Genomic DNA, 17,971 nt, shown 5'->3' with positions numbered 1-17,971 from the left:
AGGAAATTTGTCCTGTCAGATTTCACTCAGTGGAAACGTCTCTGAGCCGAGCTTGTCTGAAGCACAGACAAATAAGATAAAGTGTGAACTTAAAGCTGCATGTTGTAAATGAATGTGTTGTGTGTGAATGAATGTGTGTAACAATGAACAGAAGACCCGGAGCCTTTGACTTTTGGGGCACATACTGCATTAAGACGAGCAACGCAGGGTAAAATACCAGTTTATACCACAAGATGGAGCAGCGAGTCAGAGAGGAAGAACAGGACCCAACCAGCCGGGTATTTAAACACTCATCATGTGACTGAACAAAAAGCTGCAGACAGGTGGGGTCTGAGCACTCACCTGTACCTGAGTGTTCAACGACATGTTAAAGTGGGAGGTGGCGCTGATCCAGGGGTCCTGACAGCCTATAGGGGGAGGTCTGACAGCGGGAGGAAGGTGCTCACACACCTGCCTCTGTCTCGCAGTGGCAGCAGGAAGCACTGCAGAGAAACATCAGGTCTGTCCATCCATAATCACACATTCATTGATAAACATTAGGACTAATCAATAACTGATTATTACTAATTTTACTCATTTCAGGGTTGGTGCAGTTTTAAACTTTTTTTATTAAAGAAAACAGAGAAAACACCACAAAAGTGGCCTTATCAAAGTGTGTTTGCTGGCTTCAGCGTGAGCACAGAGAGGAAACTCTCGGGACAACAAGCTTCCTGTCGACCGGACGACCCGAAAGTCACAAAAAGAGGCAAAAGCATTTCTCACTTAAAAAACTGCGAGGCTCAGTTTTCCATGATAATAATTAGACTCGTAAACGTGTTAAAAAGATGAGGACAAAAGCCTTTGAGTGGTTTGGTGACTGAGCTTATTTGATCCCAACAACACCCAAAAATCCAGGACGAATTCCTGACCAGAGACTCATCACTGTTTGAACTCCCGCTATAAAACTGTGTGAACCACTCCAGTCTCAGGTCAGTAAACCTGAAGAAAACCAGGTCAGCAGTCAAACATTCACAAGCAAGATCGAATCAGCTGATCTCGGTCTCGGCTGATCTTTAAACTGGTAAATCTTACTCAGGACACTTCCTTTAACCTGCTTAAGGCTGGGTACACCCTCCTTTTCCTGCTCTCTGAGGCCTAACCTGCTCTTTGCAGCACTCCCACCTCCCCTGGGAGTGCTGCCTGATGGGGACAGGCGGAGGTGACTGAATGTGTTGGAGATTATGTAGGCTATCGGAATTTCAGGAGCAGGACCACGCCTCCAAACACGCTCCTTCCGGCTGTCATGTATATAGGTTCCCCCAGTTCTGCAAGCTGTTCATTGTCGTTTACGTGCCCCACCGTCCCTCCTTCCTTGTTCTTAATTCTTTAACTCCTTCACTCCTATTTAGTACACGGGGATCTGCCAGGCCCGGGAGCCGTCGCCAGTCCCCTTCAAGACCTTCCCCGAACCGCAGCTCAATTCATGTCAAAGCATTCACCTTTACCTACTAAAATGCTGTCAAACCTAAAATGAGGATGTGGGCCCAGCAAGTGAACTGTAGTGACGGGTGAGCTGAGTATTTAATCGCGTTCAGCAGTGATACAGTGTTCATAGACAGTACACCAGGACCATTAAAGAGAAGAAAAAATGAAGCCAAAGAACATTCAGTGCTTTTATTTTCTTAATTTTTCACTGGAAGGTTGACTTCCTGCCAGGTGGTGAGGAGCTCTGTAACACATCACATGTCTGAGCAATAATCCACAGATTTATGGATTCTATCACTGATCAATACATCTAATCACAGTCACATGATGAGATATTAGAAGCTGGTGTGAGATAAGGTGCTGAGGTTCATTCAGACTCACGGGCTGGCTGTAGCTCAGGAGGTAGAGCAGGGCATCTACTGATCGGAAGGTTGGGGGTTTGATCCCTGGCTCCTCCAGTCTGCAGGTCAAGTATCCTTGGCTAAGATACTAACCCCAAGTTGCTCTCTGATGCATCCATCAGAGTATGAATGTGTGTGAATGTATAGAAATGTATATCTCTATTAGGGTTGCAAAATTCCCGGAATTTTCAAAGATGGAAACTTTCCATGGGAATTTATGGGAATAAACTGGGAATTTTCAAAATTGAAGGTTGGCTCTTCTTAGGGAACTTAAATATAGTTGAGCAAAGTATATTTTAGCATAATATTGACAAAAACAAACAAATGCAATTCAAATACACTTGAATATCCATGCCATTCCTTAATCACATGTACAGAGCACATGCTTGCTGCATGGCTATTGAGACCAGCTACTGGCACTGTGCATGCCTCCATCACATGTACACATGGACCACACATTTGAGCCTGAAGGACAAAGAGTATTGAAGGCACACATTTGAGCCTGTGGACTTAACAAGTGAGGTAAGTTTTGATGATATTATGGGAAAATATATTCATTAAATGTTTAAATTGTGAATATTACATAAAATGTATTAATCTGGTAGATAGCAATCTGATAAGATGCTAAATAAAATGCTAGCATCTGTTAGATGCTAAATAAGCCATAGCTAGTATAACATAAAGAAGAGGCTAGCTTCCTCATTTGGCTGTTTTGTTTTGAAGATCATTCCAGTTGTTTAGCTAGCCTTACTATTTATATCTGTTTATTATCATATTGCAATTGTATTATTACGATCTCTTGCATTGCATTAGCATTTTTACAAGCTCTTGTTTTATTTTACAGAAAAATGCCACGTGCGCTATCTGATGTGTGGAGACATTTTACACCAGCTAATGTACAAGGGAAATCTGTATATATGTGTAAGTATTGTGATAAGACGTACGTGAAGAATGCCACAAAAATGCAGCAGCACATTGCAAAGTGCAAAAAAATTCCTCAAGGCCCAACACATGCAGCAGCCAGGAGTTCCACTCAAGGGGAAAATGAATCTGTTTCAGCTGTATCAGAGTCAGATACCCACTCATCAGCTCCTGGTCCCTCTGGCATCAGAGGATTCTTTGATTTTATGGATGACACTAGTCAGAAAAACGCAGATGAGTGCTTTGCTCGTGCAATCTATGCAACTGGCTCACCCCTGATGCTGACATCCAATGTGTACTGGAAGAGATTTTTGAATGTTCTCCGACCAGCATACATTCCCCAACCAGACATGCATTGTCTACTCATCTACTGGATGAAGAGTTCAGTCGAGTTCAAGCAAAGGTGAAACAGACCATTGACCAAGCTGACTGTATTTCAGTCATCTCTGATGGATGGTCCAACATCAGGGACAAGGAATTATTAACTACATAATCACCACTCCTCAGCCTGTGTTCTACAAGAGTGTAGACACAAAGGAAAACAGACAAACAGGCCAATATATATTGCAGATGAGCTCAAAGTGATCATCAATGACCTTGGACCAGATAAGGTTTTTGCACTGGTCACTGACAACGCAGCCAACATGAAGGTTGCCTGGGCAGATGTGGAGGAGACCTACCCTCATATAACTACTATTGGCTGTGCTGCCCATACACTAAATCTTCTCCTAAAAGACATAATGGCACTAAAAACAATGGACACTCTGAATAAGAGAGCTAAGCAAGTTCTGAAATATGTTAAAGGCAAACAAGTAACTTCCGCTACATTTCTGTCAAAGCAAAAGGAAAAGAACAAGAGTACTACACTGAAGCTTCCCAGCATAACGCGATGGGGTGGTGTTGTTATCATGTTTGACAGCCTTCTGGAGGAAAGGAGTCTCTGCAAGAGATGGCCATATCCCAGTCTGTAGGCATCGACAGTGACATCAAGAAGGTCATCTTGGATGATGTGTTCTGGGAAAGAGTATCTAGCAGTCAGAAAATCCTCAAACCTATTGCAGCAGCAATAGCGAAGATAGAGGGGGATGCTGCCATCTTGTCAGATGTCCAGTGTCTTTTTGCAGAACTCAAAGAAGAAATCCAGACAATTCTGCCCACTTCCCTACTACTGAAAGCAGAGGAAACGGCTGTGGTCAAGTCATTGGAACAGCGGAGGGAGTTCTGCATGAAGCCAGTGCATGCAGCAGCATACATGCTGGACCCCAAATATGACAAGGGCATACTTTCTGGGGAAGAGATCAACGGTGCCTATGCGGTCATTACAGCCATGTCTGACCACATGGGTCTCAATAAAGGCAAAGTTCTAGGCAGTTTGGCAAAGTATCGAACAAAGCAAGGCCTTTGGAAAGGGGATGGAATATGGCAGTCATGCCAGCACATATCTGCAGCCACCTGGTGGAAGGGACTATGTGAATCTATTCAATTCAATTCAATTCAGTTTTATTTATATAGCGCCAAATCACAACAAAAGTCGTCTCAAGGCGCTTTATATTGTACAGTAGATCGCACAATAATACATACAGAGAAAAACCCAACAATCATATGACCCCCTATGAGCAAGCACTTTGGCGACAGTGGGAAGGAAAACTCCCTTTAACAGGAAGAAACCTCCGGCAGAACCAGGCTCAGGGAGGGCGGGGCCATCTGCTGCGACCGGTTGGGGTGAGAGAAGGAAGACAGGATAAAGACATGCTGTGGAAGAGAGACAGAGATTAATAACAGATATGATTCGATGCAGAGAGGTCTGTTAACACATAGTGAGTGAGAAAGGTGACTGGAAGGAAAAACTCAATGCATCATGGGAATCCCCGGCAGCTCACGCTCTATTGCAGCATAACTAAGGGAGGATTCAGGGTCACCTGGTCCAGCCCTAACTATATGCTTTAGCAAAAGGAAAGTTTGAAGCCTAATCTTGAAAGTAGAGATAGTGTCTGTCTCCTGAATCCAAACTGGAAGCTGGTTCCACAGAAGAGGGGCCTGAAAACTGAAGGCTCTGCCTCCCATTCTACTTTTAAATACTCTAGGAACAACAAGTAGGCCTGCAGAGCGAGAGCGAAGTGCTCTAATAGGGTGATATGGTACTACAAGGTCATTAAGATAAGATGGGGCCTGATTATTTAAGACCTTGTATGTGAGGAGCAGGATTTTGAATTCAATTCTGGATTTAACAGGAAGCCAATGAAGGGAAGCCAAAACAGGAGAAATCTGCTCTCTCTTTCTAGTCCCTGTCAGTACTCTTGCTGCAGCATTTTGGATCAGCTGAAGACTTTTCAGCGAGATTGGCCTGTAATTAGCTAAGACAGCTGGGTCTAGAGATGCTTTTTGAGTAAAGGTTTAACTACAGCCAGCTTGAAGGCCTGTGGTACATAGCCGATTATTAGAGATAGGTTGATCATATTTAAGATTGAAGAATTAATTAATGGCAGGACTTCTTTGAGCAGTTTTGTAGGAATGGGGTCTAAAAGACACGTTGATGGTTTGGAGGAAGTAATTATTGAAGTTAACTCAGAAAGATCAATTGAGAGAAAAGAGTCTAACTTAACATCAATGGTACTAAAAGTAGCTGTAGATAATATTACATCTGTGGGATGATTATTGGTAATTTTATCTCTAATGATAAAAATTTTATTTGTGAAGAAGTTCATGAAGTCATTACTAGTTAACGTTAAAGGGATTGTTGGCTCAGTAGAGCTCTGACTGTTTGTCAGCCTGGCTACAGTGCTGAAGAGAAACCTGGGGTTGTTCTTATTTTCTTCAATCAGTGATGAATAGTAAGATGTTCTGGCTGGAGGGCTTTCTTATAAAGCAGCAAACTATTTCTCCAGGCTAAATGATGATCCTCTAAATTTGTGACACGCCATTTCCTCTCCAGCTTACGAGTTATCTGCTTTAGGCTACGTGTTTGAGAATTATACCACGGAGTCAGGTACTTGGATTTGAGGCCTTAGTTTTCACAGGAGCTACAGTATCCAGAGTCGCACGTAGTGAGGAGGTAAAATTATTAACAAGATAATCGACCTCTGTTGGAGTAGCGTTCAGATAGCTGCTCTGCTCTATGTTGGTACAGGGCATTGAAGATGATAACAGTGGGTGGATTATATTCTTAAACTTAGTTACAGCACTTTCAGAAAGACATCTACTGTGATAAAGTCTACTCTCCACTGCTGTGTAATCAATTATTGTAAATGTAAATGTGATCAGGAAATGATCAGACAGCAGAGGGTTTTCAGGAAACACTGTTAAATGTTCAGTTTCTATGCCATATGTTAAAACAAGATCTAGAGTGTGATTAAAGTGGTGGGTGGGTTCTTTTACATTTTGAGAGAAGCCAATTGAGTCTAATAACAGATTAAATGCGATATTCTGAGGCCCTTGCACCTGTAGCCTCCATCCTCCTCCAAATCCCACCATCATCATCAGCCGCCTCCGAGCGCAACTGGTCACTGTTTGGGAACACCCACACAAAGGTTCGCAACGGGCTCACAAATGTGAGAGTGGAAAAGCTGGTCGGCAAACCTATGGCTCTTTGAGCCTGACACAGAGCCATCCCCAACAAGGCTGGAAAGTGACACTGAAGAGGAAGAATCAGAGTTGGATGCTGAGGAAGTGGACATGTTGTTGGATGATGATGAGGTCCAGGAAGAGTCTATTGACTGAGCAAAAATGAGAAAAGAGGATTGCTTGAAGGAAGATTTGCATGTTTAATGGGACATTTTGGAGGATAAGTGGCATTTTTCATTTAACCTTTTGAATGGGACTTTGTGGAGATTTTTGGACAGGGGGCATTTTTGAATGAGCGGGGTTAGGGGATGGTAATATTGAACTCAACATTTCTGTTTTTATTCATCCATGAAACAAGTTATTGAAACGTGTTCTATTCTACTGTACTTACAAATAAATCTGTTGAAATATCTGTTGAAAACATTTTGCATGGAGGTTTTCTTATGATTTCTGTTTATATTTATGCTTGGAAATAATATATTCCCAGTTAGTTCTCCTAAATTCCCATTAATTTCCATAATTCCCATTATTTCCATGGAAAGTTTCCAATATGGAATATTTCCAAAATTCCCAAGCTTAACTTACCATGGAAATTTACCAGAAACTTTTCTGAAATTTACCGGAAATTTTCCGCCCCTTTGCAACCCTAATCTCTATGTATAGAGAAAGTGCTTGTGAGGATGGGTTGTACAGAGCGCTTTGAGCGCTCCGCGAGAGTAGAAAAGCGCTCAGAATCAGTCCATTTACCACTTAACTCTGCTCAGCTGTTTGTGGTCGCAGCGAAGGCGGAGCACCCACTCACTCAGGAGACCCAAACTGTCTGAAGGTGGAGCCAAAGATCAGAGTCAGGAACGTGTTCTCATCAGCTGCTCATGAAGGGCAGACTGTACAAGCCTACAGCTGAACTTTGACCTTTGATTCTAAAGCGTCAACTCAGGGTCGGGGTCTCCTGCTGCTCCTCCTGTTGGTTTGTGTTGGTTAATGACGAAGGTGGGGAGCTGTCTGGGATTTATGCGGCTGTCGATGTTAACGCTGGGCGATGAGCGATACCTCAGCACTCTCCACCAGCTCCTGATTGGTCAGGAGCATCCACCGCAGCAGCAGCAGTTCTTCTTCTTTAGTTTTCCTGCAGGTACTGAACCGAAAAGACCTCCAGCTGAGTCTCCAGCTCAGTGGCTCTGTTCCTGAACAAATGAAAAACAAGATTTTAAGACCTGGAGCTTCTGCTGAGATGTTAACAGGACCTGAAAGTGCATGGGGTGTGTTTAGCTGCCTGGTGGGCGGAGCCAGAAGCATTGATGGATGCTGTAATATTGTAAACGCTGAACAGAAAAAATGCTTTTTAAACCTTATTTTGACCCAAAGCTGCAAAACGTTGGAAAACCAGATTCATGATTCCCAAACTGAGACTTTTGGGATCTCTGCACGCTGACCGTCCAGAAAACGCCAAAGACCTGATGTGCAATCCCTGAATTTAACTTTTGCATCTCGTGCACTGAAATTTGCTCTCAGTTTCTGAGTTTGTTTCTGACCTGAGTGGGAGTTCCTGTGAACTCTCGAATCTACCAGCGGCTCGGAGCTCTGACCTGAAGGCCTTGGAACGCCTCTGGATGGTCTCCAGTCTCTGGATCCTGAAGCTCAGCTGACGGATGTTTCCCTCCAGCTCGGCGTCACTCAGCTCCACCCTCTGAGTCAGACGGCTGAAGGTGGACAACAGCTCCCTCAAACACAAACAGAGCAGATTAAAGGCGGAGCCTCCAGGTGTTCGCTCCCTGGACATGTGCGTCAGGCGTGGGCGGGTCTTACTTGCACACCTGATGGCTGCAGGCGTTGCTGGCAACAGGGACGACAGCTCTCAGGCGCTGAGCGGCGTGCTCGACAAACTGCTGCTTCAGAGCGCGCTCCCTGCTGGCGTCAGTCCAGGTGAGTTTCTCATACAGGTAGAGGAGACCATACAGAGAGACAGAGAGGGCGATGAGACGCCAGCCCACTGAACGCCACACCTGCAGCGACAACAGCACGCACCTGAGAGACACGCACCTGAGAGACACACACCTGTCGCCGATTTTAACAGAGCGTTCATGGAAAAGATAAGAAGTTGGGATAATTCCTGGATTAATCTCCTGGAGAAAGACCATCATGAACGCTGGGCTGAAAGCACGCCTGCGTGTTTATTCATCACAGATGCTCTGCATCATTTGCAATTTCATATTTTCTCGTGCACTGGGCCCTTTTTTATGATTGGCCACCTTCTGGAAGCCTGCCGAGGGCCAGCACCTGGTGACTGAACCTCAGCAATGCTGTAAAATAAAACGTACCACTCCGCCGATCACCAGCACCGTCATGGACGCCCTGGATGTGACAGAGACCAGACCCGTTGCTATGGAAACCACCATTTCATCCCTAAAGGTGGAGCGTTCCTGCAGCAGAGAGACAGTTTCCATGGGCACTCAGTTTTTTCTGAAGGTTTCACAGATGTAATGCTGCGCTGAACTTACCTTATGCGCGCAGTCAGCGCCACTCAGCGCTCGTTTGGCGTTTGAGGCACCGATGAAGCGTGTGACGAGGGCGGTCCAGCCCAGAGAAAACTGAAAGTCGATGTTCTCCTCAAAGTCTGCGCAGAGGGCGGCTAGGCCGAGGTCGTAGGTTATCTCGAAGGAGGCGGAGGGAGTGGAGAGCTGCTCCTGCAGAGCCGGAGACAGCAGAGGACGGACAGCGTCTGAGGACAAACAAGCAGAGGAAACAGTGTCCCCCCTTCCTGTCAGCGAGGAGAGCCGTCTGTCCATCCATCTTTATTCATAAAGCACTTAAAGACAACCACAGCCGACACAAAGGGCAGCACTCTGGAACTAAATAATAACACATACATACAAAGAACATGTGATGAAACTGTGAGGCGTTACCGATCATGTGACTTTGGGCGTCTCTGATGTCTCTGAGGACGCCGACAGAGCAGCGGTGATCCAAACCGCCGATGAGCCGCTCCTCCACGTGCTGCAGCAGCTTCTGAACAGGAAATGACACAAAAGCGCCGTCAGGCAGACGGAGGGCTGAGAGCGACACTTGGGGGGGGAGGAGGGCCGCACGTTCTCATCTTCTCCATTCTCCTCCCCCCTCTCCTGCCCCCTCAGTGTGTGTGCGAGTGTGTGTGTGTGTGTGTGTGTGTGTGTGTGTGTGTGTGTGTGTGTGTGTGTGTGTGTGTGTGTGTGTGTGTGTGTGTGTGTGTGTGTGTGTGCGCGCCCGCGTGTGTGAGTGTGTAGTCACAGTTTTGTAGAGCAGCAGAGTTTCCTGCGTGGGGCTGAAGTCGGCTCTGAAGTCGTCCACCAGAACAGGAAGTGAGCGGATCTGATCCGTCAGCGCCGAGGACACCTGAGGGAGAAACAGCAGGTTACCATGGAGATGTGCCAGGGTCAGAGGGAGGAGGTTTGGCATCTCTGATAAACTGATGTGCTGATCTCAGACGCCTTCACGCAGCTAACAAGAAATCAAGCTTTTGCATCAGGTTGGATTCAGTTCTGGTCAAAGGACAAAAGAAGAACAGGAAGTGAACTCACGGAGGGATCGACTTATTACAAGCATGAATGAATCCCGCCTGCCTCATCCCTGTGCTCGAATTAGGGCTACACTTAGCAACAGTCTGCACTTTGAAGGAAGGAAATGGCGGTCTGAAACATGGAAGTCCTCTGACTGGACCCACCAACCTGGCAACCAAGATAACAGCGCGAACAGGAAGCTAATATGACCCAATAACCGAAGAAGAGAACACCCCATCCAGATCGTTTCTTTCATCTGTGGATTTTTCACGACATGTTCCTGAAGTTACATTCTTCTTTTGTGAAAAAGTGTGTGTCACACCTGAAACCACACCTGAAGCCACGCCCTCTGCTGGAGCGTTTACCTTAGCTGTGACATCATCGCTCAGAGTCCTGATCCTCTCTTTGACGCTGGCGCTCAGACGGTTAATCTGCCCTCGAACAAAGTCCAGCCGGTCTCTCAGGTCCTCCCGCTCCTCCAGGCAGCAGATCCTGTCAGAGGTCAAAGGTCACACTGAGCCCGCCTTTGGATAAGCAAAGTGAAGGTGAGTGTGTTTGGCTCACTTCCTGTCGGCAGAGGCGATGTTGATGGCGTCCATCACACCTTTGATGGCCTCTGTGATCTGCCACGCTCTCACCGTGTGCTGCTCAAACTTGGTCTTCACCGCAGACTGAGAGATGAACTCCTGCAGGGGTCAAAGGTCACACTGTCACATCCTGTCACATCGTTTTTTGGCAAATGAGTGAATTTTTGCATGAGTTCAGACATCGAACCTCAAACGTCCTCTCAAACCTCTGGAACTCTCTCAGCCTCTCGTGGAAACCCTCAGCCAGAGCGCCCCCTGCAGCACGAGGAAGGACGATGGTTGTTTGACTTTAATAACTTTTATTATTTTGTGTGTGTGTGTTTCTTCTGCTCATGTGCAGCTCCACATTTTCACTCTTGGACTGCTTCAGAGCAGCTCTGCATGACTCAAAAAATAATCCTCACCTCACTCTCTGGAACCAGATGTTTTAGCTCCTCCCCCTTTGAGGGAGGCTGCCAATCACAAATAGACGGTTTGGCTGAAAAAATGTGTCATGCATTTGAAATGAGCGGAGGCTCAACCCACTCTCCCTCACCTGTCTCAGGCATGCCCTGCGCTCGCTGCGTCCTAGCGCTCAGAACCTCTTTAGCTGAGACGAAGAAGATCCGCCCCGCGGCATCGTCCAGGCCGACCACCTTCAGCTCGTCGGCGAGGAACCCCACGCAGCGGTCGAGGTGCTGCTTCCTCACCTGGACAGCAGGGGGAGCGGTGCGTTTCTACCACAGCATTCATATCTACAGTGCAGGCGAGTGAGATGTTCTCCCGCTGCCAGCGGCTTTACTTCGATCTCAGAGAATAACTCTCCTTCCAGCCTGATTTACACCCGAGCAGGTAACAATAAAAACTGCAGCGTTCATTAGAAGGATGACGTCTGTGTCCTGAAGCTCAGAGGTGAAGCACAGGAGCGGGTCACCTGCAGAGCTGCACAGCGCTGTCAGACACACAGTCACACCCACACATGTATGGTGTTGCTATCCTCATGGGGACCTCCCATTGACATAATGCTTTCCCTAGTTGCTTACCGTAACCATCAAAAATGAATGAATAACTCTGAGCCTAAACCATAACCACAACCCAGCCAACCATAACCATAACCCAGCTAACCATAACCATAACCCAGCCAACCATAACCATAACCCAGCTAACCATAACCATAACCCAGCCAACCATAACCATAACCCAGCTAACCATAACCATAACCCAGCCAACCATAACCATAACCCAGCTAACCATAACCATAACCATAACCCAGCTAACCATAACCATAACCCAGCTAACCATAACCATAACCATAACCCAGCCAACCATAACCATAACCCAGCCAACCATAACCATAACCCAGCCAACCATAACCATAACCCAGCTAACCATAACCATAACCATAACCCAGCCAACCATAACCATAACCCAGCTAACCATAACCATAACCCAGCTAACCATAACCATAACACTAAAACCACATACTGAGTGTGAAAGAACCGGAAAACACACACACACACACTCTCTCACACACACTCTCTCACACACACACACACTCTCTCTCTCACACACACTCTCTCTCTCTCTCACACACACACTCTCTCACACACACACACACACTCACACACACACACACTCTCTCACACACACACACACCTCTTCGATGTAGTCCGGTTCGGTCACTGAAGCGTCCCATCTGTTGTGGAGAATGAAGATGTTCGGTTTGGAGATTTTTTCACTCACTTTGTGAAAGAAAAGTTTTTCCTGCAGGCAGAATTGAATTAGTTATTCCACTTTTAATAAAGACAGCCAATCACACGCAGCCACTCACACGCAGCCAATCAGACTGAGTCGTGTGATGAGTCGTTTCCTCACCGTGTTCATCAGAGTGGACTCTGCGTTTCCCACCAGAACAAAGACGTCTGCGTCCAAACAGAACTTATCGATCCAGCTGTCCAACTCCAGGGTGACGTCGGTCCCAGGGCTGGGTCAAGAGTCAAAGGTCAAAGGTCACCGGTGTTAGTAAGTACTGGTCTTTCCTCAGGTTTCTAGTCAGTGAGCCCTGAACCTCACTTTGGCTAAATGCAGATGAAACTGAACCCTGTGGTTCTGACACAGAATATTATTTATGAGCTTTAAGTAAATCGTCATCAGTGGGGTCAAAGGTCAGGAGGAGGGAATGTTACCTGTCCATGAGCACCAGGTCGTCTCTCAGCAGAGCGCAGTGACTTTTAGGCCAGAAGACTTTGACCAATGTACCCGAGTCCAGAGTGGGATCCATGTGGAGAGCATGAGCCAGCTGGTTCACCGTCTGAGGAGGAAGGGGGGAGCGAGTCATCACCACACGCCAGCGCGCATGTCACGAGCACCGTGATCACCGCAGGGACACGAGCAGAGGTTTCTGCTGCCTCACTCACAGTCACGCTCCTCCTCTCGGTGGACGCCTCGGTGATGAGGTAAGCCTCGTCTTCGTCGGTCCCTTCGACACTCAGGAAACAGTTGGTGGTGTGACCGATGCCGCTGGGCAGCACTCGGTCTTTCAGCATGGCGTTGATCACTGTACTCTTCCCGTTACTCGTCCTGATCCACAGCAAATGTATGATCATTATAATTACTATGAAAACCTTTCAACGATGCCGACTAACACCAAAACCTTCATCTCAGTGCCCGCTGCGTCGTCGTGGCTCAAATTGAACAAAACAGGTTCGGCCTTCAAAGTCGGGAAAGAAGCAGTGTGACAGTATGAGAGCAGCACTACAGGTCAGAGGGCCTCACCATCCTAGGGTGAGAGCTGACGAGTTATTACATCACCCAGTTTATTGCATCATGTGACGGTCATTACATCATGAGTTTCTGCAGAAATCCACATGTCCGACAGGGAGCGCGCCTCAGCCGGGGTCGCAGATAAACTTTATCAGTGTGTTCAGCTCTGCTTTCACAGAACAAACGTCAGTTAGCTGGTGTCAGCTTTTATCAGGCTCTATCCACACACACACACACAAGCACACACACACACACACACACACACACACACACTGCTGCTGGAATCAGAGCTGAGGACAAACGGCTATAACTGTAACGCAGCGTCCCCGTTCAAACGTCACAAACATCAACATGTGCTGCTAAAAAATGGAGCGCCAACAAACAGTACAGTTCCTCTATAGTCCAGCGGGGGCAGCAGTGAGTCAGTCCCCACAGACTCCCATGTTAAAACTTCCCAGCAGAACAAACATGTTTACAGCCGGACACACTCACTGTTTGGGCTCTGTGGAGAATTTCCACCTTAAAAGCTGCAGGATGGTTTTAAATCGCTCACATGGAGCCGTCACTGTGCCAATGATTCAATGTGATGAGAAAGGGCGGGTCTGACTGAGGAACCACACCCTCATTGGCTAACGACTTGTGATTGGAAAATTAGCCAATGAGCCTGTAGTTCCATGCCACAGTGGGTCAAAGCGTGATATCACCAAGATTTACAAAACAGCCTTTATTCTTTATTCATTAAGACTCAGAACGAATGACTGAGCCCAAAAACACAGAGGTCAAAGGTCAATTAAATTAATATAATTTGATCCTGTTCATTTTTTTTAAATATAGCATCAAATCACAATAACAGTCGCCTCAATGCACTCTATATTGAAAAGGAATGGTTCCCAAAGTGTGGGCTGGTGCCCCCTGTTAGACTGCAAAGGTACTGCAGGTGCCTGCAGCAATCAGTTTGAAATTACTCACATGTATGTTCAGTTAAATATTCATATAAATCGATTTATTTAGAAATAAAAAGTGAATTAGCACTTGTAAGAGTTTGTGATGTCACTCATTACTCTGACATAAACTTACTGCTAATGTATTGAAGTTTGTGTGCCACAGGCAGGGGGATTGCTGTTTTTTGGATGGAAGTTTCAAAGGAAATCCATTATAAGGTTGGGTGGACCCTGTGGGGTTTTCTGATTCTTTACTTTGGGAATAGCTGTAGAGACTCTACAATAATACAGAAGCAAAACCAAAAATCATATGACCCCCTACGTGCAAGGACTTTGGCAACTGTGGGAAGGAAAAACTCCCTTTTAACAGGAAAAAACTGAGCAGAACCAGGTGCACAGGTTAGGGCACCAACAGAGGTTTTGCAGACATGTGACTGCTTGGCATGTGACATTAACTTGTTGGCCATTTTGGACGTGATAAAAAACCAACTGAGCATCATGTAGACGAGATAAACTGCAGCAACTATGAGTAAGCAAACAAGTCTATTTTCTCTGTCAGAAGAAGTACAAGCATCTTACCCATTATGTGGAGAAACTGCGGGCAGGGCAGGGCTGAAGATGAACATTAACTTAGGCCCTCTGAGTGTGTTTACTGATGATGTGGAGAGTAACCCTGGCATTCTCCCCAACATCACACAACACGATTTATATCATTATGTTATCAACAACCCTCAATTGATACTGGACGAGATATAAAAATGTTTGAATGCTTGTCAGTATTTTGGGTCAATAAAACGAACTTCAGCTCTGTAGTCTGTTATGATTCAGTGTTATGGATATTTTTGTACTGTGTTTTTTGTCTGCCACACCAGAGGCTGGCATAGTTTGTGTCCTGTGTTATTGCTGCTATGTGAGTTCCAGGTGGAGGCTGACCATTGGTGGAGGACTGGGAGAGGCCGGCTCCCCTCTCTATCTCCAGAGTCCTAACCTTTAAGTGCATGGCATCCACCTCCAACTGCTGCTTCTGTAACTCAACCTCCTTTATGCGCAGTGTTAACTGCAGCTCTTCCGCAGAAGGGCCAGTTTGAGGAGTTTGAGGAGGGAGATCTTTCAGTGGGGCAGGAATACAAGCCACAGCTCCCGCCTCAACTCCCTCTGCGGGAGCTGGCTCACCAAACAACCCCCTTTCATGCAGTTTAACATACAGGAGCTCTTTCAGCTCTTTCTTCTTCACATTCAATGGCACAGGCACATCACAAAAGTTTGCAATGAGCACCAAATCATCATTTTACACCTGTCCAACTTCCCCTTAGTTGGACTGATGGTGAACTCCTCTAATTTAAACTCCATACTAACACACCCACTACAAACATCCGTCCCACACAAGAAAAAAACGTCAACCAGAAAAACAGAGCCAACAAAGGACACTGGTAACTTACCCGCGACGACGACGGCAACAAACAAAGAACGAACGAGCCCACGCTCCAAGCCAACCCAAACAAGACGAAAAAAAGGAATGGACGAGCCCCCAATTATGTTGCACGCCGGTTTTCCCTGGGCTGGGGTGTAACAAGTCACTGGATCAAGTAGACCACTATCACTGCTTGAGTCAGTGTAGCTGATTAATCACAGTGATACTGATGTGATCAGTTGAGGATAAATGTAATTGTCCGTCATTAAGTGCTGCTGTTAGCTCCTGTTAGCTCCTGTTACCCCCTGTTAGCGCCTTTCAGTACCTGTTAGTGCCTGTTAGCACCCGTTAGCCCCTCTTAGCGCCTCTTAGCCCCTGTTAGCTCCAGTTAGCTTCTGTTAGCCCCTGTTAGCTTCTGTTAGCCCCTGTTAGCTCTTGTTCACTGGTATACTCTGCTGTTACTGAAACTTTTTGTGTAGTGGTCTAATGTGGGCAGAGTCACACTTTGCAAATAACTAGTAGCTGTCTCCATCTGGTGGCCTTCAGGTAGAATGCAGGTTTAAAGCACCTTGGCTTCATTTCTCCAACCTAGAAGCTACATCCATGTTTTCTACTGTGTGTAGGCTCACCCGCCTATATTCTGCAGTTTCTGTAAACTGCTCACCTGCCGAAAAACGCCACCTTCATGTGTCTCCTAAGAAGGACGTCTCTGATGGTCGTCAGCTTGATGGCACAGCTCTGCATCTCCAGACTCTGCTCCTCCACGGCCACCGGACCCAGGTCCTCGCTGCGCCATGCCTCTGACATCACGGCAAAGAAACACAGCGAGTAAACTGATAATGAAAATGACAGCCAGTTTTCCTGAGAGGAGCTTCAGATGTTCCTGATGTCAGGGCATCAAAAGCTGCTGGTGTCCTGCACGGCGTGACCTTTGGCGTCCGCTCTGTGGCCACGGCAGCATCAGACACACAGAGAAGCCAGACTTTATTTAAAGACAAAGCAGGAGGTGCGTGCTGGTCAGCAAAGAGGCTGCAGGCTCTGCATCTGTGGGACTTTGGTTTTGTTGGTCAGGTTTGGTAAAACTACCCGACCAGCAGCACACGCTCCTCAGACCTGATGCTGAGTACGGCTCCAGGAAGCATGCAGACCGGTTTGTACGAACACACACCCATCACATCACCTACAGCTCTGAGTGTGTGTGTGTGTGTGTGTGTGTGTGTGTGTGTGTGTGTGTGTGTGTGTGTGTGTGTGTGTGTGTGTTTCTCACCATCCACAAAGGCGGAGCCATCCTTCACAAAGTCCAGCAGCTGGTCAAAGATGGAGGTGATCGAATGTTTTGCAATGACGAAACGTCGCAGAGGAGATGGATTTATGGCATCCATGACACCTACACACACGCACACGCACACACACACACACACACACACACACACACACACACACACACAGACCGACACGTGATCAGTTCCTTCAGATTCTGTCAAACTGTCATAGAGGTCGAGGTGTCTCACTGAGGTCTGCCAAAAAGATTTCTCTGTGATAATAGTAACGCACACACACACACACACACACTTACCGTGCTCGCTGTCTGTCTCAGGTTCAGAGGTCAGTCGCGTTTTGGGGGGTTCGTCCCTGTCAAGTCGGCGCCTGCTCCCATTATGCCTCACTTCCACTCATCAGACCCACGACACTGATCCTCAGCACGCAAAGCCAGCTTACACTCTGTGTGTGTGTGTGTGTGTGTGTGTGTGTGCAGACTGATCCTCTTAGCAGGATTAGAGCTGCTTCACCTGTCATACCTGCAGCCACCTGCTCGCTCTCTCAGGTGTCTTATTTCATCACTTTGTTCCTGCTAACGTCATTTTGTAGTTCATATTTTTAGAGTTTTCTAAAATCACCTTTAAAATAATTTATCTGAAGCCAAACTGAGGGTCCTGAAGGCTCAGTGACCCTCAGCTCCGTGCTGGGCTTTGCTTCCTTAAGTGACCATATTTGGACGAGAGGGTGGAGTTATGACAGCTGATCCTTGCTTGCCTGGTTAGCACAGACTGTTTGGCAGCATCACAGAGATACGTGCTAATTTAAAACATAAGCCCCGTTACTGCAGAGAACCACACAGCAGCCACTCTAATAACAGCACAAACACAGTCCAGAGGCCACGCCCCTAATGATGCAAACTTTAAACAGGTGAGTTTTGGATACGTTATCCCTCATACAGGTGATATCAAGGAAGAAATGATCCACAGAGACCGAACAGTTTGTGTATCTGGCTGTGAACATGTTTGTTTTATGTTTTAACATGGGAGTCTATGGGGACTGACTCACTGCTGCCCCTGCTGGACGTAAGAAGACCTGCAGTGCTTCAGAACCACCTTTTAAATCATTCTTACATTTTAATAAGTCTGAGTGA

General features: G+C 46.6%; 1 protein-coding gene across 1 annotated transcript; it reads right to left on the bottom strand.

Moving 5' to 3' along the window:
• Positions 1 to 6,080: 6,080 nt before the first annotated feature.
• mfn1a (mitofusin 1a) lies at positions 6,081 to 17,217 on the bottom strand. Its single transcript, XM_039602474.1, has 18 exons — positions 17,138 to 17,217; positions 16,829 to 16,948; positions 16,226 to 16,361; positions 12,864 to 13,026; positions 12,633 to 12,757; positions 12,322 to 12,430; positions 12,103 to 12,210; positions 11,003 to 11,156; positions 10,655 to 10,722; positions 10,445 to 10,566; positions 10,246 to 10,372; positions 9,612 to 9,716; positions 9,251 to 9,353; positions 8,846 to 9,066; positions 8,666 to 8,767; positions 8,154 to 8,350; positions 7,934 to 8,068; positions 6,081 to 7,531 (listed from the first exon to the last, which is right to left on the bottom strand). Exons 2-18 carry the CDS (start codon positions 16,941 to 16,943, stop codon positions 7,465 to 7,467), a joined length of 2,157 nt encoding a protein of 718 aa, XP_039458408.1. The 5' UTR covers positions 16,944 to 16,948; positions 17,138 to 17,217; the 3' UTR covers positions 6,081 to 7,464.
• Positions 17,218 to 17,971: the final 754 nt, after the last annotated feature.

This window comes from Oreochromis aureus, linkage group 18 (genome assembly GCF_013358895.1).
Source record: "Oreochromis aureus strain Israel breed Guangdong linkage group 18, ZZ_aureus, whole genome shotgun sequence".
In the NCBI taxonomy this organism is placed as follows: domain Eukaryota; kingdom Metazoa; phylum Chordata; class Actinopteri; order Cichliformes; family Cichlidae; genus Oreochromis; species Oreochromis aureus.
Note: the sequence above shows the minus strand (reverse complement) of the source record. Positions and strands in the feature narration are given on the sequence as shown.

Bases quoted from the DNA above. Each gene is read 5' to 3' on its own strand.
- mfn1a (XM_039602474.1), bottom strand. From the start codon at position 16,943: ATGGATGCCATAAATCCATCTCCTCTGCGACGTTTCGTCATTGCAAAA. The intron at 12,758-12,863 runs GTGAGTGAGGCA...CTTCCTCCTCAG, and splicing joins CCGAGAGGAGGAGCGTGACT to ACGGTGAACCAGCTGGCTCA. The intron at 10,373-10,444 runs GTGAGCCAAACA...GACCTCTGACAG, and splicing joins ATCGCCTCTGCCGACAGGAA to GATCTGCTGCCTGGAGGAGC.